General features: G+C 36.4%; 1 protein-coding gene across 1 annotated transcript in view; it reads right to left on the bottom strand.

The window, feature by feature from the left end:
• Positions 1–1,066: 1,066 nt before the first annotated feature.
• The window catches only part of MSH2 (mutS homolog 2), a 73,389-nt gene continuing 55,782 nt past the window's right edge, over positions 1,067–18,673 (bottom strand). Inside the window, exons 9-16 of the mRNA XM_019655873.1 lie at positions 17,811–17,934; positions 15,975–16,125; positions 13,716–13,813; positions 10,302–10,547; positions 9,010–9,214; positions 6,676–6,923; positions 4,670–4,845; positions 1,067–1,522 (exon numbers count right to left, since the gene is read on the bottom strand). Coding sequence (XP_019511418.1) covers positions 1,352–1,522; positions 4,670–4,845; positions 6,676–6,923; positions 9,010–9,214; positions 10,302–10,547; positions 13,716–13,813; positions 15,975–16,125; positions 17,811–17,934 — 1,419 coding nt within the window. The 3' untranslated portion in view covers positions 1,067–1,351. The remainder of the gene's footprint in view (positions 1,523–4,669; positions 4,846–6,675; positions 6,924–9,009; positions 9,215–10,301; positions 10,548–13,715; positions 13,814–15,974; positions 16,126–17,810; positions 17,935–18,673) is intronic.

The raw sequence follows: 18,673 nt of genomic DNA on the forward strand, positions 1-18,673 counted from the left end.
TCAGATCCTTTGCCTTTTAACTGAGCTCTTTTTTGTTGAGTCATATTAAGACTCTGAAGTATTTGTTTTCTTGGTGATTTTATAGTTCTTTATATAGTCTGGATATAAATTCTTTGCTATTTTATATGGTATCAATGTTCTCCCATTATGAATCTAGTCTTTTCACTTTGTGATGCCTTTTAATGAAAAGAAGTTCCTAATTTCAATATAGCTAAGTGAGTCAAATTTTATGGTGTTTGTGACTTAAGAAATCTCTCCCAGGGTGACTGGTTAGCTCAGTTGGTTAGAGCGTGGTGCTGCTAACACCAAGGCTGCTGGTTTGATCCCCACAAGGGCCACTGTGAGCTGTGCCCTCCATAAAAAGTAGTCAACCATGTCATTGTATATGAAAGCAATGTCTAACCAATGACCATAACTGTTCTCCGATAAAATTCCTTTAAAATAAAAGAAAATAGAAATCTTTCCCAAAGCCTTGGTCATATTTCCCTGTATTATTTTCTATAGAACTATATAAAATAAAACACTAAAAGCTTGGTAGTTTTGCCTCGTACATTTGGGTCAAAAATTCACTGGAGTTCATCTTTATGTATGATATGGAGTAGGGATCCAAATTCACTGTTTATATATAGATATGCCATCATCCCATCACCATTTATTGAAAACACTGTCCTTTCCCCCCACATTCAGCAGGGCCAGTCACTAACTTTTAACCTTTACAGCTCTTTCCTTTAAAACAAGAGAAGTAGACTAAGTCAGGGTTCCTAATACAAAAGGTTTTGTTAAGATCCAGATTTATAAGTCTCCCCACAAAACGGTGAGAGAGTGGCGGACAGGATGGAGGATCACACTAGGACTCTGGATTTATAATCAGTTCCTTGGCCAATGTGTACACAGCCAACCTGGTTCCTGCCAACACATGGACACTGGGGAAATCACTGGAAATTATTTCCATGGTTTCTTCTCGCTTTAAGATCTTTCACTTTTACAAAGCCTCTGGGCTACTTCTTCCACACCATGTGGGAATAAATGTGTGTACAAGTCCTACTACAAAGAAATACAATGCATATCAAATTCCACAAACTACATGATTTTATTTATAAAATTCAACATATTGCCCTCTATCGCCCATGTCCATTTAAGTATTCCTCAGTTACGACTATCATTTTTCAAAATAAAAATCTTTGAAAATGCATTCAGGTAGATCAAAGTATTACTAAATATTTTATTAAGATGATATCCCATGGGCATCAATTGCCAACACTATGGAAAAGAGGTGTTACTATAAAACAATACAAAAGTATTACAGACAACAGCTTATCAGTATTATCTTCATTCCATTGGTGGGATTTTCTCACGTAGTAACCTTTATTCGTGAAATGATTTTATTTACAAACCTATTATTCTTTGCTATCACCTCAGCTTTCAGTTGTTTTAACTTTAATGTGATGTTTTCTTCTGACATTTCAGTAAAAGGCATTTGCTTCACCTTGCATAAAAACTCTTGAATAATTTTTTCACCTTCCTGAAAAACATGTGAACATTCCATTAGTCTTTAAAATCTTTTCTAAAAGTCACATTAAAATTCATTACTATGAATTGTTTCATTAAATTTCCATCCCAAAATGACATCGAATATTTAAAGAACATTCTTTAAATTTTAAGTGTGCACTGTCTGGAATATACAGTTGACCCTTGAACAAAGCAGGTCAGGGGTGCTGACCTCCCTGGGCAGTTTCAAATCCATGTATAACTTTTGACCCCTCAAAAACTTAACTACTATTAGCCTACTGGTGACTGGAAGCCCTACCAAAAACATAAACAATTAACACATATGTTGTATATAATATGTAGTATATACTGTATTCCTAAAATAAACTAGGGAAAATAAAACGTTATTAAGAAAAATATAAGGGAAAATACATTTACAGTATTGAAAGAAACCCATGTATAAGTGGACCCGTGCAAATTTAAACTCATGTTGCTCAAGGGTCAACTGTATAGCAAAGTCCTTAGTTGACTGTATTTCTTCATAGGAAACCATTAAAAGGATATTCACAAATATATTTTCAGCTGCTAATGACAAAGGGGCTGAACATGTTAGCAGTTCCCAGATCCCTCAGTGTTACAATTGATATAAGCTTAGGGGCCGGCTGAGTGGCTGTTGGTTAAGAGCTCGCTCAAGAGTTTAAGCTCTGAGCAACAGCGGTTCGAGTCCCAGCCCGAGCTGAGCAGCCGCTGAGCTACCAACAGGTGGCAGGATGGCTCAGCTAAAAAATAATAATAATAAAAATTAAAAATAAATAAATACATAAATAAATAAAAATAGATATAAACTTAGTCGTCCAGGAAAAAAAGAACTCAGGGTTTACCAATACCATAAGGCATAAACAGTAACTGAAATTTAATACTCATACACAGGATGAATATTTCTTTTATTGATTTTACTGCCCAGTTATTGTCATTCTAAAGAATGCTTATTACTTGCCATGTGACCTTATCTACATTCCTCACCCATAATATGGGATAACAGTATTACCAACATCACAGGGCTGTTGTGGGAACTAAAGAGTTAATATGTGTAAAGCACAGTGTTTGTTGGGCAATGGGTAAGCACTATTTAAGTGTTTATTATTGCATATATATTATTGCAGATATATATCTGCTTTTCACACAAGCTAGTTGGTAATAAGTACCCTAAAGGTGAAAGGTAGGCATTGAAATAAGATACAGGAAAAAACAGTTCTCTATTAAACAAGTGCACTTTTGTCTCCCTTAGCTTAATTTTTTTCAAAATACGTTGTAATTACTATTATCAAAACTACATCTGGGCCAGCCGAGTGGCTCAGTTGGTTAAGAGCTTACTTAAGAGTGTGAGCTCTCAGCAACAAGGTTGCCGGTTCAATTCCCACATGGGCCAGTGCGCTGCACCCGAGCTGAGCTGCCAACAGGTGGCAGGATGGCTCAGCTGGTGACAGCACATGCTCCTAACAACAAGGTTGCCTGTTCAATGGTGGGCTATGCCCTCCCGCAATTAAGACTGAACTCGGCACCTTGAGCTGAGCGGCACAACTGGACTTGAAGCTGAGCCTGCTGTGCCCTCCACAACTAAAATTGAAGGACAACAACTTTGCTGTTCCCTTTCCCCAATTCCCCAACACTGTTCCCCTCCCCCAATTCCCCAGTAAAATCTTAAAAGAAATAAAAGTACATCATTTCTGTTTCAATTGGAAACCACAGATTACATAAAAGAACCTTCCTAATCCCAGATCACTGATAGCTGTGCTGCTGATATCAAAACAATTTCCTACTGAACATGGAAATCTTCCATATTTAAAACTATTAACACGTTATAACCCAGTTTTCCTGCTTATATGATACGACATATAAAACCACACTTTGAAGCTCAAAAACCATACACATCATCGATTACTGTATCAATTATCTATCCTTCAAGTAAGAACAACAAAAAATCCACTGGGTAGAAGCTAGAAGTATGACAAGTAAGAAGTTGTCACAATGCATAATACCACAGTAAATGTTACCAGGATCCAGCAGTGAATTAAGGTTCTTTTATTTTCATTATTACAGAGAACTAATTATCTTTTAATTTTTAAAAAGTACACTGGGGCCAGCCAAGTGGCGCGTTGGTTAAGAACTGGCTTGGGATGCCAGAGGGCCCCAGTTCGGATCCCACATATGAGAGCCAGTGACACTGCCCTCTACAGCTAAGATGCTGCACAACAGCTCAACCTGGAGCTGGGCTGCGTGAGTCGCCGGCAACAGCATAGGCTGCAGTCCCTGTGGCAGTGGGTTGCCATGGGCTACCGTGTGTAGCCAGCAGCCAGCGTGAGCGGCCAGCAGCCGCTGTGAGCGGCCGTCCAGAAGCCAGCGACTGATCTGCCTCGCCTGGGAAGAGCGCAATGATGGTGCCAACTTGGGCCAGTGAAGCAACATCCTCCACAACTAGACTGAAGAACAAAACAACAGACAGCAACTTGTCTGTTCCCCTTCCCCCAATTCCCCAGCACTGTTCCCATCCCCCCAATTCCCCAATAAAAATCTTAAAAAAAAAAAAAAGTACACTGGACATAGGCTTGTGCCTTTCTGTGTGAACCTCTAAATTTCACCCATCACACAGAGAAGGCCCATTTCTCCCATAACCACTGAAACATCCTGCCCACAAAGAGCTTTCCTGAGTAAACATTTGTCGTACGCCACTTTGTTCTCTATGACTGTGATATATTTGTTCTTCTTATCTCTCCAACTAGATTCCAAACAACTGGAGGGCAGGAACTATTTTCATTTCTTTTGTATTAACTGAACATTGAGCAAATATGCAACTTAAGTGGACTTGATCTATTCATTTCTGAAGTAATCAAAGATCTGCTTGGACATCTATTAACTAGTTGGAATTATTTTAAACCTAGACTAATACTCCTATCCTCCTCCTTTTTAACTCTGGTACTTAGAATGTTATCTTTTCATCATCCTGATGTATATATAATACAGAAAATCAAAACAATGGATTCTGAGCCATGCCAAGAAATGTTAAGTGAAAGCCAATAATGAATGATCAATAAACAACCATATAGGGGGAAAAAAGAACTCCTTTTTGGTGACCTGCTATATGTAACAGAGGTTAAATAACTACAAAAGCAATCTGACAAACCTCTCTTTCCAGATAGCACCTCTTTGCTGCTGGTTCCATTTCATCATTTTCTTGCGATTCTCCAACATTCTGAAACTCCTCCAGTTCCAGGGCTTTTTGTTTAGCACACTCTATTACATGCTTAGGGAAATTTGCAAGCTCTGCAACATGAATCCCAAAACTTTGATCGCAGACGCCTACAAAAACATTGAGTGAGTGTGAGGGGCAGGACAGGAAGAAACAACCATTTATGCAAATAGAACTTTTCCTTTTTACCTTCTCATTAGAAAACTCAATTTTGTATTATTTCGAACACATTAGCCAAATGTTTCAGAGTAACTTAAAGGAATTTTAATTAAGCCTCCAGTGAAAAGTGATTATGACTTGGCACACAGTGCTATTATTTTATCCTTGACAAATGTAGTAGGAAAAATAAAAATAGCAGAGAAAAGACTTGACAGATAATCCTCAAAGGCCTAGACAAATATCTGAATCCCAAAAAAATTAATCAACCCAATATCTCTCTGAGGTTTTCTCATTTCATAAGGGAGGAACTAAAGTACTAAGAAAAATAAATAAATGTAAAAGTGTCACTAATTAGGAGGTGCATTTAATTCAAAATATACTGACGTTATTATTAGTAAATGGTCTGTTCTCTGGATCTGCCTACAGCATCTTCTAGAGATAGTGACTCTGGAAAACTGGCCAGATAAATCTATTTAAATATTTACAGTACTTTTCTTAGAAAAGTTACTTACCGTTGTTACATAATCTCATTTTGATTCTGCAAACAAATGACAATGGAATTTTTTACCCAAATCACTAGTAAACTTATAGACTAGATAGCTGACCTCCATCCCCATTTGCAGAAAATAAACTGACTTAAGACATTCCTTCCAAATATTTAATACAAATGATGCTGTTATTATGGAGCTTCCATTTTTGCCTCACTTATGTAGCAACTGTAGATTTTTTTTGGCGTGGCGGGGGAGGGTGCCTAGTCATGTACCCCACGCATTCTTTTTTTTTTTTAAACCCCACGCATTCTTGAGCTGGATACTTTGCACAACTAAGAGAAACAAATAAAAATAAAACCGAAGCAAGTGTTTGATAAACAACCACAGTGAAGGACAAACTTATTCCTATCTTCTCTGTATTTCATCTGGTCTTTTTTTAATATTCTGAAACCATTTCTGTATCATACAAAACAATGATTTAAAAGCAAACCCTCAATTTCATGCTAAATGCCAAGTCCAACTAAAAGTATCTATATTTTATGTCAATAAAAAGAATGCAAACATGGTAACTCAAAAGGATTCTCACGAAAACATAAAAAACAAAGGATATAAGAGCCAAAAATAATACACCATTTATGTGCAACCAACTGATGTAGAAAAACATGATGTTCATGGAAAATCAGAAAGCCATATGAAATGTTATTCTGATGACTGGTGAAATGTTTAATAATGTACTTTATAGTACGTTGATCTCGACTCAGTTATCTGTTTAGCTGCCAGACCCACAAATGACAAACTTTTCTGAAAGGATGAAATGCCAACAAATAAGTCATTCCTTATGTGCTAACTATGAACAATTTCAGGATTTCTGGAAACCCCAGCTTTAAATGAATCTGTTTATGTAATACACCCTTAACATAATCAGATAATTACAGTAAATAGTTTATTAAACAGTAATAGCTACAGCCTTGGAACTTCAAAGCTTACGGTTACTATCTAGAAGCTAATTTGACGTGAAAACATACTCCCATGGGAGGTAGTACAAAATCCCTCTGTGATGATGTTCAGGAGTATAAATTACTCTTTCTGTGATTGTTTTAGATTAAGTGGTCCTATTACGATACAAAGAAATAGAAATAATGTACCACGTCTCTGCCCCCAGACTGTGAATTAAATGTGTTCTGTAAAAACATCAATAATTCATACTAACCTATAATAAGGTAATTACTGATGATTTCAAGTTTCCCACTGTCACTGTGAATTCACAGTACACCAGAGGTATACACTCACCTTTCTTCACCTGATAAAGCATAGTTAAGGTCTCTTCAGTTGTTAGCGCTGTGACATGTAGATTATTAACAGTTGGTATTTGATTGGCCAAGGCAGTAAGTTCATGAAAGTGGGTTGCAAACATGCAAAAAGCACCGATCTTGGTTGCAATGTACTCTGATATAGCCCATGCTAACCCAAATCCATCATAGGTAGAAGTTCCTCTTCCCAATTCATCTATGATTATTAAAGAATCTTTGGTCGCAGACCTGAAACACAGGATTACACGAAAATTTCCTGACACAATATGTGGTAATGCAAAAAAACAAAATTAAGACAATATAACAGAAAAAATGTGCAACAAACCTAACAAATACATTATTTTAACATATTAAAAAAATCTCTTGGGCCAGCCAAGTGGCGCGTTGGTTAAGAGTTGTCTTGGGACGCCAGCTCTGAGCAGCAGGGCCCCGGTTCAGATCCCACATGAGGGCCAGCGATGCTGTGCCCTCTACAGCTAAGATGGTGAACAACAGCTTGACCTGGAGCTGGGCTGCTGTGAGTCACCGGCGACAGCATAGGCTGCAGTGGGGCTGGCCAACAGTAGGTGTGAGCTTTCGTGAGCTACCATGAGTGGCCTTCCAATGGCCAGCAAGCAACTGCCTCACCCAGAAAGAGTGCAATGATAATACCAACATGGGCCAGTGAAGCAACGTCCTCCACAACTAGACTGAAAAACAAAAACGACAGCAACGTGTCTGTTCCCCTTCTCCGATTCCCCAACGCTATTCCCCTTCCCCAACTCCCCAATAAAATCTTTGGAAAAAAAACAGAACTTCTTAAAAAAAAAATCTCTCAACAAAGTCAATAAAAAGCACTAAAACTTCAGTAGAAAAATGGGCATGGACATGAAAAATTGATGGAAGAAACAAAAAGTGAATAAATATTTTTAAGTTACCAATATCACTAGTAATAAAGAATTTCCAAATAAAGCAGTTATCATTCATTTCTTACCAATCAAATCAGCAAGATTTAAAAAGAAATAATACCACCTGAAGGTGGAACAAGGCTATGATGACGTGAACAGTGGGATACGCAGCTAGTTGTCATAAAAATGTGTGTGCCTGCCACAACGCAAGATATTAGCAGTCTTTCTTTTCTCATCTTTAACCAAATGTTAAGAGGGGGAAAATTTTTTTTAATTAGAGAATTTGAGGTTTTTTTGTTTTTGTTTTTTAAGGTTTTTTATTGGGGAATTGGGGGAGGGGAACAGCATTCGGGAACCAGGGAAAGGGAACAGACAAGTTGCTGTCCTTTTGTTCTTCAGTCTAGTTGTGGAGGACGTTGCTTCACTGACCCATATTGGTATTGTGATCATTGCGCTCTTCCCAGCTGAGGCAGATCCATCACCGGCCACTGTATGGTCACAGACAGCGGCTAATGGCAGCTCACGAACGCTCATGCCCGCTGCCAGCCAGCCCCACTGCAGCTTACACCATCGCCGGTGACTCACAGCAGACCAGCTCCAGGTCGAGCTGTTGTTCACCATCTTAGCTGCAGAGGGTGCAGCGTCACTGGCCCTCATATGTGATCCGAACTGGCGTCCCTGCTGCTCAGAGCTGGCATCCCACGCCAACTCCTAAGCAATGTACCACTCGGCTGGCCCTGACAGTTCTTCATGTACTTATTAGTCATTTATTTCTTTTTCTGTGAATTGTCATTGACATCTTTTGCTTATTTCCTTAATCTTTTAAGTTATGAATTTTAACTTGTTGACTAATTATAATACTACATCGAATAAATAATAACAGACATATAATTTACTAAGGACACCAAGAATCAGAAGGCATGGCCTCCCTGCCTTCAAAGAAACTCCCAAAAAGTGAAATAGATTTCAATAACCTCTAAAATAAAAACCTAATAAATTACAAGCCATGTCAGAGTTCAGTGAAGAAACACCCATGACCTTAGTAAACTCATGTGACAAAGAAAATCACTGGAGAAGTAGAACATTTCTGTCATTAGGACCTGTAAAGATGGGAAAGGACTTGGGTAAAGGGCGAGGAGGAACCATTCCTGGTAGTGTAAACAGTGCAGGCAAAAGCATGTAGTGGGGAAAATTTACAAGGTGAACAACTACTAGAAACCTTAAGAAGACAACTTTAAAAATCAAAGAAGCATTCCACAACTATCACCAATCACCCTTTTAGGATAATACAAAGTACATAAAGTTCATGGGAAAACTATTCAACTATATAAAAGTTCTCAGATGATTTAGAGATGAACCTGCAAATGTACTTCTCATAGGACAGGGACACTCATTTCCACTTTCAGGGGACTTGGAAATGCACTCACCTGAGAATAGAAGCCGTTTCTAACATTTCAGCCATGAAGGTGGAGACTCCTTTCAATTGACTGTCACCAGCCCCTACCCGGGCCAAGATGCAGTCCACAATGGACACTTCTGCCGACTCACAGGGCACAAAACACCCAATTTGGGCCATGAGAACTATCACCCCAGTTTGGCGAATATATGTTGATTTACCTCCCATATTGGGGCCTATAAAACAAATTATATCAAAAAGTAAGATTATTTAATTTATTTCTGCTACTAATAAATTGCCTTGTAGTCCTAAATTGCACGTTGGTGACTACCACCTAGGTCATATGATACGGCATACAAACAGCAGAACCATAAGCTGACCAAAGACACGGACAAAGTTACTGTCCACACTACTTCCTGAAGCAATGCTATTTTCTCTTTAGACAAACCTACAACTGCTCCCTTCATGGAAAAGAACCCACAAAAAATATACCTTAACTGTAATTTGACCACAGCCTAGAAAGACCATACAGACATTTTCTCATAGCTCACAGAACTGCCTGCAGCATAATCTTATAGGCTTAATTGGCTAATTAAACTAAACACTGTAATTCATTAATAAATAGATTATTAGTGAATGGATCAGTATGGTCAAGTCCTTCAAATCATGTGAACTCCACACTAAAGCTCTAAGACATGACCCGACTTTTGGACAATGTACAATTTACATGTCTGGGTTGGATTATATGAACAACTTGAAAACCCATTTGGGGAAATAAAATACAATCACTGATCATTTCCCAAATACACTTGCCCAATGAGTCCGAATTCCCTCCCCTTTGTTTTTTAGAATCTGGTTAAGATCTCTCAAAACACATCAGTTTGAGACACATGATATTCATCTATAAGCAAGTCTACTTTTTATGAGTTTCACACGAATCTAGTACCACGTCTTTAAAAGAACTGCTACCCTAAGCTGAGGTCATTCCAGCAGCCAATTCTGCTTGGCCTTCAATGACCTCGTTGTTGAAAAGGTCTGACTCAAAGGTAAGATTTGAGGATGAAGGAGTGTTCATTTTTAAATGCACTGAACCCCTGGAACAGAAGTATCACATCAATACAATATTCTCTTATAAGCTTTCCCCCTCTTTCAAATATGATCCAAATGTGAATATATTACTCACTAGTATGAATAACATGTTCTTTTTCTAATGTCAAGGACTATGGCTTTCTTCATCAATTTTAAACATACTTCCACTCCAACATAAAAAAAAAAAAAAAAGGAAACATTACCCCCAAAAAGCTCATAAACTACGTTTTTTACCAGTGATGATGTGGAACATCTGTTTATCTTTTTCAAATTGAACATCATTAGGAATAAATGCAACTTCATCTTGAACTTCAACACAAGCATGTCTGGATGCTTTTAATTTAATTCTTCCTTGTCCTTTCTCCAAAATGACGGGTCGTACATATGGAACAGGTGCTCCATTTGACACATGAGCAAAGCTGACAACAGCATCTAGCTGAGCTAGCACATCATTGAGTGTCTGCATTGGTTCTACGTAGCCTATATAAAACAGAAAATGTGCACTGAAATATTAAATTAAAAAAATACATACAGGCAGCTACTGGAATAAATTTAACTTACCCATTGGGAATTCAAACTCTATTTCCTAATTTATATAATTTTTTTAAATTAATAGACGTTTGCCATAACTAAATTCGAAAGTAATACCTCAAACTTACATGAGGTTAATTAAACTGTGTTGCTACATCTTCCCCAACTATAAACAGATTTCAAAAATACTGCCCCGCCCTTACCACAACCATTAAAATATAAAAGCATACAGCTGCTCACAAAGAAATGAGGTAGAGATTAAAAATTAAAAACCTAACAAGGAAAAGCTTTCATAATTTTTTGTAAGGTAAGTAAAGCAAGGTGCAGTAATATCTGAGGCATTCCTCCAACTTTAAGACACACCTTTTACTAATTTTTAAGAGTCTGAAACCAGGATGGCATTTCACAATCATCATCATAAGAAACACACAAACACCAGGCAATAAGATATAATGTGGCCCTCAGGCCTATGCATGTAAAACATGACTGTCAGGCTTTTACTTGAGCCTTTTTTTTCCCATCAGTAGCACATGCAATTGAATTTTAGCATCAATTTAGATCCATAATTATCACTTATAATACTTTCAACAAGATTCTACTCTGCTAGAGCATTAAATCTAAAAGCTAATTAATCGAGGGATATCACTGTTCCTTAGAATAGTAACAGTAGATATGTTTCTTGGCTTCCCTCAATTACTCATTTGATAAAATATGATTTGCCTCATAGGAACTTGTAAATAAAACTCTACTTCTATTTAACAGTTCTTGTTTCATACTGGACACCAATATGACACTTATCAGCTTAAGGAACTTTTCATTAGAAACAAAAGCAGATCAGAGACCATGTCGCATGGTTACGGGTAAACAGAATTGAGAACTAGATATGATCTAAGTTTTTCATGGTAGTAATGTCTGGATTGAAACTCTCAGCATTTTCTTAAAACTATTTTTATTCCATACAGAATAAAATCTTAACATATAAAATGAAAAGAAAAAAACCAAAACCTAAAGGCCATTACATACATTAAAAAGTCACTGACACACACTGGGCAAAGTATGTTTAGGCAATAAAACTGGTTAAAATTTCAGAATAGACGCTAAGATTTTAATAGGTTGGAGGGGTTAGTGTAACAGACCTACATGTCATGTAGAACTGTCACACAAACATCAATGTGCCAAAAGCTTCAAGAAACATTCAAGAGAATAGCATTTAATTTTAGAAAAACAAAATTATGAGTAGTCAAATGGCAGAAAATTTGACTCATCCGATTCCCTTGTTCCCCATAAGTGATAAAATGTTTTGAAAATAAAAATTGATCATGAGTGGCCAAATACAAATAATTTTGTTTCACCACTTAAAAAAGAAAAAGGAAATAAAGAGTTCACACTACCCTATCATGTAGCAAATAGGAACCTGTGAGAATTACTTCAATATTAGTAATTTATAATTACTCTAAAAGTCATAAAACTTCTAACATATCAATAAGAATAGATTTATAACAGCTGTTAACAACAGCACCTCTTCTGGTTTAATAGAAAGATAGAAAACCATAAAAATGACCCATTACATTTTAAAATATAGTTTAAAATGCTATGTTAGACCAAGAAGGTTTCACTTAAATTCCAGGCGACTCCAAATACAAAACCTTCAATTTAAATGTTTAAATCTAGCAGCTTTAACCTACTAGGTGCTTAATGACTATTAGTTAATTTTTTTTTTTTTTGAGGAAGACTCAGTTTGGATATATAGTGTTTATAGGGTTCTTAAAAATGCAATCTAGGCTAGACTACATAAAGAACATAATGCAACAAGATTATAACGTTACAGTTATCTGATACCACCAAGCAAAAATGTTATCTTTACAAATCTCATTCATCTCATAACCAATATATAGTGTATTAAAACCTTTTCAGTTTTTTATGTTTCTGATTTACTATGAAAATTCACAATAGTAAAACAATTTACAGAATTATATGTGCATAATTTTAAAATAACTTTTACCCCTAAATAATTCAGCAGGCATATCCTGAGAATAGAAACATCCTATTTAATCAAATAATACATATCCAAGAAATGCGACGCCAATACCACATTATCTCATATTAAACTTTGCCAATTTGTCCCAAGTGTCCTTCATCGCTATTCCCTGACTCCAGCCCTTAGTCTTGGATCCAGTCAAGGATTGCCCACTGCATTTGACTGTCCTATCTCTTTAAGTCTCCTTTAATCTAAAACAGATCCTGCCCATTCTTTTTTGGCTTCCATGACACTGACATTCCTAAAGAGTTCAGGCCTTAAAAAGAATACCCCACAACCTAAATTTATCTGATTTTTTTCTTCTTGTTTATAATCAGGTTAAATGTTGTTAAAAATAATGCACAGGTGATCTAGTGTCCTTCCCTCTGCACCACATCAGGAAGCATATAATATCATTTATCCCACTATTGGTGATGCCAACTTAGACCACTTGATTATAGTATTTCTTTGGTATATTTCTGAAGGCACAATAAAGGTTACAGTCAATACATACATGACAGGCAAAGCCTTCCAGCTTAGCACATCCCCACCTACTCTGTGCTAAACATACACTCATTCCATGCTAAAGGCAATGCCACAGTGCCAAGTTATGCTGTCATCTTTAACTGTAACAATCATCTCAAACAGTGCCTCTAGACCAGACTCTGAAAATCTATAAAATGACACAGAGAACTTAAAAAGGCTTGTTTCATAAGTAATTTCTATTTGCTTTTCAGTGGTATTTGTTTCCATAACCTAGAGCGTAAGCCCAGGTAATATATTACTGCTTATAGGTCCTTGGTGTTTCTTGTCCTTGTTACGCCTACAATAAGTTTTGTGCTTTTCTGCAGACTTGTTTTTCAGGGTATTCCCATTCCTTAGGCTGCACTAGCTTATCCTTCTATGTACCAGGGTAATTTCCAGTTGCGTTTCCTACCACAACACAGCACACATTATTTGGTAGGTAAGCTAACATAATAAACAGTCACAGTGTGTAACAGCTTTTTAAAAAACCACTCTTCAAACACCCTGATGTATTTCTATTACCAAAAATCAGATCACATTCAGAATATTTAATATATTGACTCTATTAAATTTACCCGAAGAAATGTTGACAATTTCTTTAACAATGGCATCCTGGGCTTCCTCATACTCAGTTTTATTTTTGGTATACTCTTCATTGAGAGAAGTCAATGTACTGCAAATCAAGATAATGATACTATTAAAAAGATTAATATATCTACTAAAGGTAATGTGCACTACATAAAATATATCCAGATCCTATAAAGCATCAAACCAATAACAAAAATGAAAATATCACTAGAAAATGAGCAACTCATTAGGAGCCAATGTGGCTGGAATTCAGTGTATTAACATTTATGCTATTCACAATAGCTCACTGGCATCATTCTTCCTGTAACAACAGTTATTCCACTATGTAACATTATATTGTGACCTTTTCTAAAATATTTCAATGGAATAAGTCCTCATCCTTTGTTAGGATAGAGGCCATCATCCCCCTTTTAAAATACACACACACACACACACACACACACACACACACACACACACACACAGTTTCTCTCATTACTGTAATGTAATTATCTTTTGATACTAAAAGTTGTCAAAGTAAGGAGAATGTTTCGAAAACTAAATCTTATTGAGGAATTTAAAAAGAAAATAAAAAAGGTTGAAATAAAAAATGCTGAAGAGAATAAAGTGAAGAAAAATATTCACTGGTATCAAAGGAAGGGGTTGAAATTAAAGACAAGTGAGGGGGCATAAAGAGAAAGAGGGGAGAGTACATATCCGAAGAAGGGCATTGGTAAACCAAGGCAGTTGTGAACTTGATGGAATTAGTCAATGACCTAATACACAAAGACAGCTTACAACTCATGAACAGTACACGGGCAAGTAGCAGCACAAAAAGACTACTACGAAACAGGTAAATGGAAAGCATTACAAAAGAAAAGCAAGACGTAAAAGACATTATAAAAGTGAGACGACTACGTGAAGGAAAGGAAAGCAAGAGATAAAAGCAGAGGTGGGCAGCAATAAGATTGTACAGGTCACTATAAACATTTTAGAGTTTTCTGGATGACAAATATTGGCAGACTTAATAAGAAAAATTAAATGAGCACAGTCAGATGCAAAGCATTTAATTTGTTGGAAAAAAGATCAACGAAATGAATTTTTCATAACTTTTGGAATCACTGTAGTCATTCAGTTCAATCTCTTTTATATGTTATAACTAACAAATAGGTGAGCTGAAGTTGATTTTAACACCTACAAAGTTCTACCTTGTCTAAGCTAAAATATATACACATTCCTTGAATCAGGGATATAGTGTGATGGAAAAACAATAACTACTTCATTTTGCAAGAGATCTAGGTCTCAGTATCTACCATTACTAGGCTGCCTAACCTGGGGAATTGGCAGTTTTAGCTTCTTCATCTAAGACTTGAGAAAAGTATACCCAACCTATTTATTTCAGAGAACTGTTTTGAGGAAGAACTAAACCGACCGTTTTCACTACTGGGATGTCTGAACACATAGTGTCTGCACATAATAGACACTCAAAATACTTGTTAAATAAATGGATAAAGGGCAATTGTACATATAAAAACTACCTATAAAGTACTGGAATATTCAGGAGAGGTGAAGAGTAAGGCTGGCCATAAGTTCTAGCACAGTACAGAAGAGAAAGGAAAAATGCCCTCCCCGCCAAGCCACTGATTTAAGATAAATCTTTCTTCACCTATGAATAATTTGCTGATGTTAGGAGTTCCTACCATCAGCAAGGAAAAAGGTAGGAAAAAAACTGGTAAGATTTTTTTCAACATGGAACATGACTTGTAATCTAATGAGTAGCCTCATTAAGGCTGGGACACATCTCCCTAAACTAATTTATATGGCCACTTAATATACCAAAGGAATGTTTTTACTTGACAAATGATAGCGAAGTTTTCTTAGAAAAAAGTAAACCTGTGAAAATAACTACAGCATAAATAGGAGGGGAAGCTAACTCTAATGGATATGGAAACATAAAATAAATGTAATACAATCTATTTTATATTGACAAAAGAATAGTGAGACAAATAGGTGAAAAAATAATCTTAAAAATAAATCCAAAGTGCCACTTCAGTCAATGAGGAAGAGAGGGATAGTTCTAACAAGTGGTGTTGGCACACCTGAATAACCTCCTGTAAGAAAACAAAGCTTTAGTCTTACCTTATGCTTTACACCAATTAACATCAAATAAGGTAAAGCTTCCTTATCACAGAACATTCACATTTCAGAGAATAACTCAGTTCTGTGGAATCACTGAAGGTTTAACAATGTAAAACAGGCTTACAAACCTATTGGTAAATTTAACACCATTCTTCTGTACATCTACTGTACTGAAGTTTTTATTGTTACGAAGGACTTTTTCTTCCTTATACGTTACGCGAAAGTAATATCCAAACTGTGAGTTGGAATCCAGTTTAATCTGTTTGCCAGAATCCAAACCTTAATGATCAGGAAAAAAAGAATAAATTTGTCATGGATATTCACAGCCATTTTTCTGTGTAAATGTTTAAAATAATTAAATCTAAAGGGTAAAAAACATACTTTTATTACATGACAGCATACTGAAAATTATTAATATCATCTAACTAGGAAGGACACAAATCCTACTTCACTTCACTAAAGAATTACATGAATTAAGGGTATTTATAAAACCCTTAAACGCTCTGGGGTTTTTTTTTTTTTTTGGTTTTTTTTTAAGCTGTGCCACCCTGCCACCTGTTTGTTGGCAGCTCAGCTTGGGTTATGAATCGAACCGGTGAACCTGCTGCTCAGAGCTCACACTCTTGAGCGAGCTCTTAACCAACTGAGCCACATGGCTGGCCCTTAAACTCCCTTGTTAATGTTAGCTTCTGGTGTGGAAGTGCTTTCTGGGTAAACCCATCCAAGGCTGCAGAGCACCAGCAGTGGGCAGCACACACTGTTCTAGATGCTGGGGGCCTGAGGATGAAGAAGGCATGGCCCCTGCCTGGAGGAGTTCTGCATGGGGGTTCTTTAGTTAACCAAAGCATTTCTCTGGAAGATAAAGCAAATTAAAGTGAACAAATACAGTTTCCAAACAAAAACCTGAGGCTCTGACAATGAAACTCTAGAAAAACTAGGAAATTTATTTTCTGTTAAATGTAGGAAAAGTCACAAGCAAGCAATGATCAATTAGCTTGACTTTATGCAACGAAGATTTTTTGAATTTTTATAAGGCTATCCTCCTCATAATCCTATTTATTCATGATTGTAATCTTTACACCACAAACCATAGTATCTACAAATTTATTTACTGAAATGTGACCATCGAATGTTAGTAGCAGCAAACAACTACAGACAGACCTCACTTGATAGGAGGAAAAGGACCGTAGGGAGCTACGATGTGGAGAGTGTAAGTTTCCACATCCTTGAAAAGCAAAATGCTTAAATCCGGGATCGAGTCCATATATGGACTGACTCTCAATGGGAAACTGCACATTTTTTAAAATATGAAGACATGGGCATATTTCTGGGAAAAAGATCCATAACTTTCATCAGATTCTCCAAAAGTTTAAGTATTACTGCTCTGAGGGGTCCTCTAGTTCTAATGCTAAGATTCATTTATTCATTCAACACACATGTGAGAGATGCTCAGAACAAAGAGGTTTACAAATTCAGAAAACAGAACAAAACAGTGTGAACAGTGTGAGGCTAATTAGGGAATAACCTGGTATGGAAGGCAGACATTAAAAAAAACAAAACTTGACATTAATGAAGTGCTTGGGCACCCCAAAGCCAAATCAATTAACTATTACAAGTAGAATTAGACTTATAGAGGAGGTGACATTTAAAACGATTCTTATTTAAAAGACATGATAATGCAAGGACCTCTAGAGTGATTTGTTTGGCAGGAATGTGGAGTCATTTGGGGCTTGGGGGAGTTAGCAAAAGAATAGTCTGGAAGGGGAGGCAAGGCTCTGAATGTAAAGTACCCTGTATGTGAACTCTAAGTGTTAGTAATTTTATTCTGTAGAAAAAGGGGCTGGCACTTTAAACAAGGAAGTGGTATGATCAACTATCCTCCAGGAAAGTACAATAATCCTGGCACCAGTATGGATACTATGTAGACAAAACAATTATTCAAACCTCCAACAGCCCATTCTTACCTAGATCTCTAGCTGTACTTATTAATGTTGATTGCATCTTCTTTTCTAAATCATCCATGATTTCTCTTAGTTCACTCAAATTAGGATCAAATGAAGGTTTTACAAGGAATTCATGATTTTCCACCTACAGACAGACCAAAGAGTAGCTCAATTTTATAAACAATAGGTAAAGATGGAAGTCATGAAGCAAATATTTTCTTTTATTAAATTTAAATTTCACTAATGTTTTACGTTAAATGATTCAATACCTGTAAGTTAGTCAATCACAACCATAAGCAGTTTCTATTTATTAAGAGCTGTAATGTTCTGTTTATTAGCTTGGAGTTCTAGATGTACAAAAATTAGTCATATGAAATAGACATAGTGTTACTGATGCATGTAACTAATAGTATTCATTATTTTTATTTACGTTTTTTCCCTAGACAATGTTCAAAACATTTTTCCTAAACATTGTAAAACAATGTTCAACGTTCAAAGCCTATAGCAGAATGTGTAGTTTTTGCCCAAACCAAGGATCCATCTTAGGAATCTCAAAAAACCAGTTCTAAAACAAACTACAGAATTTTTTCTTTAAACTGAAAGTTCATCAAATCTCATGATTTAAAAACATACTGCTAAATACTTTGTTTCCCTAAATTCTTACCAGTAATAACCAGCAATAAATCAAAATGAAAAACAGACCTCACTTACAATTGTAAAATATATACAAAATATTTAGAAACAAAGTCAATTAATTATATAGAACTTTTATAAAGATAACAGCATATACGGGGCCGGCCGAGTGGCTCAGTTGGTTAAGAGCTCGCTCAAGAGTTTGAGCTCTGAGCAACAGTGGTTCGAGGCCAGCCCGAGCTGAGCAGCCG

This window comes from Hipposideros armiger, unplaced genomic scaffold (genome assembly GCF_001890085.2).
Source record: "Hipposideros armiger isolate ML-2016 unplaced genomic scaffold, ASM189008v1 scaffold_248, whole genome shotgun sequence".
Lineage (NCBI taxonomy): Eukaryota > Metazoa > Chordata > Mammalia > Chiroptera > Hipposideridae > Hipposideros > Hipposideros armiger.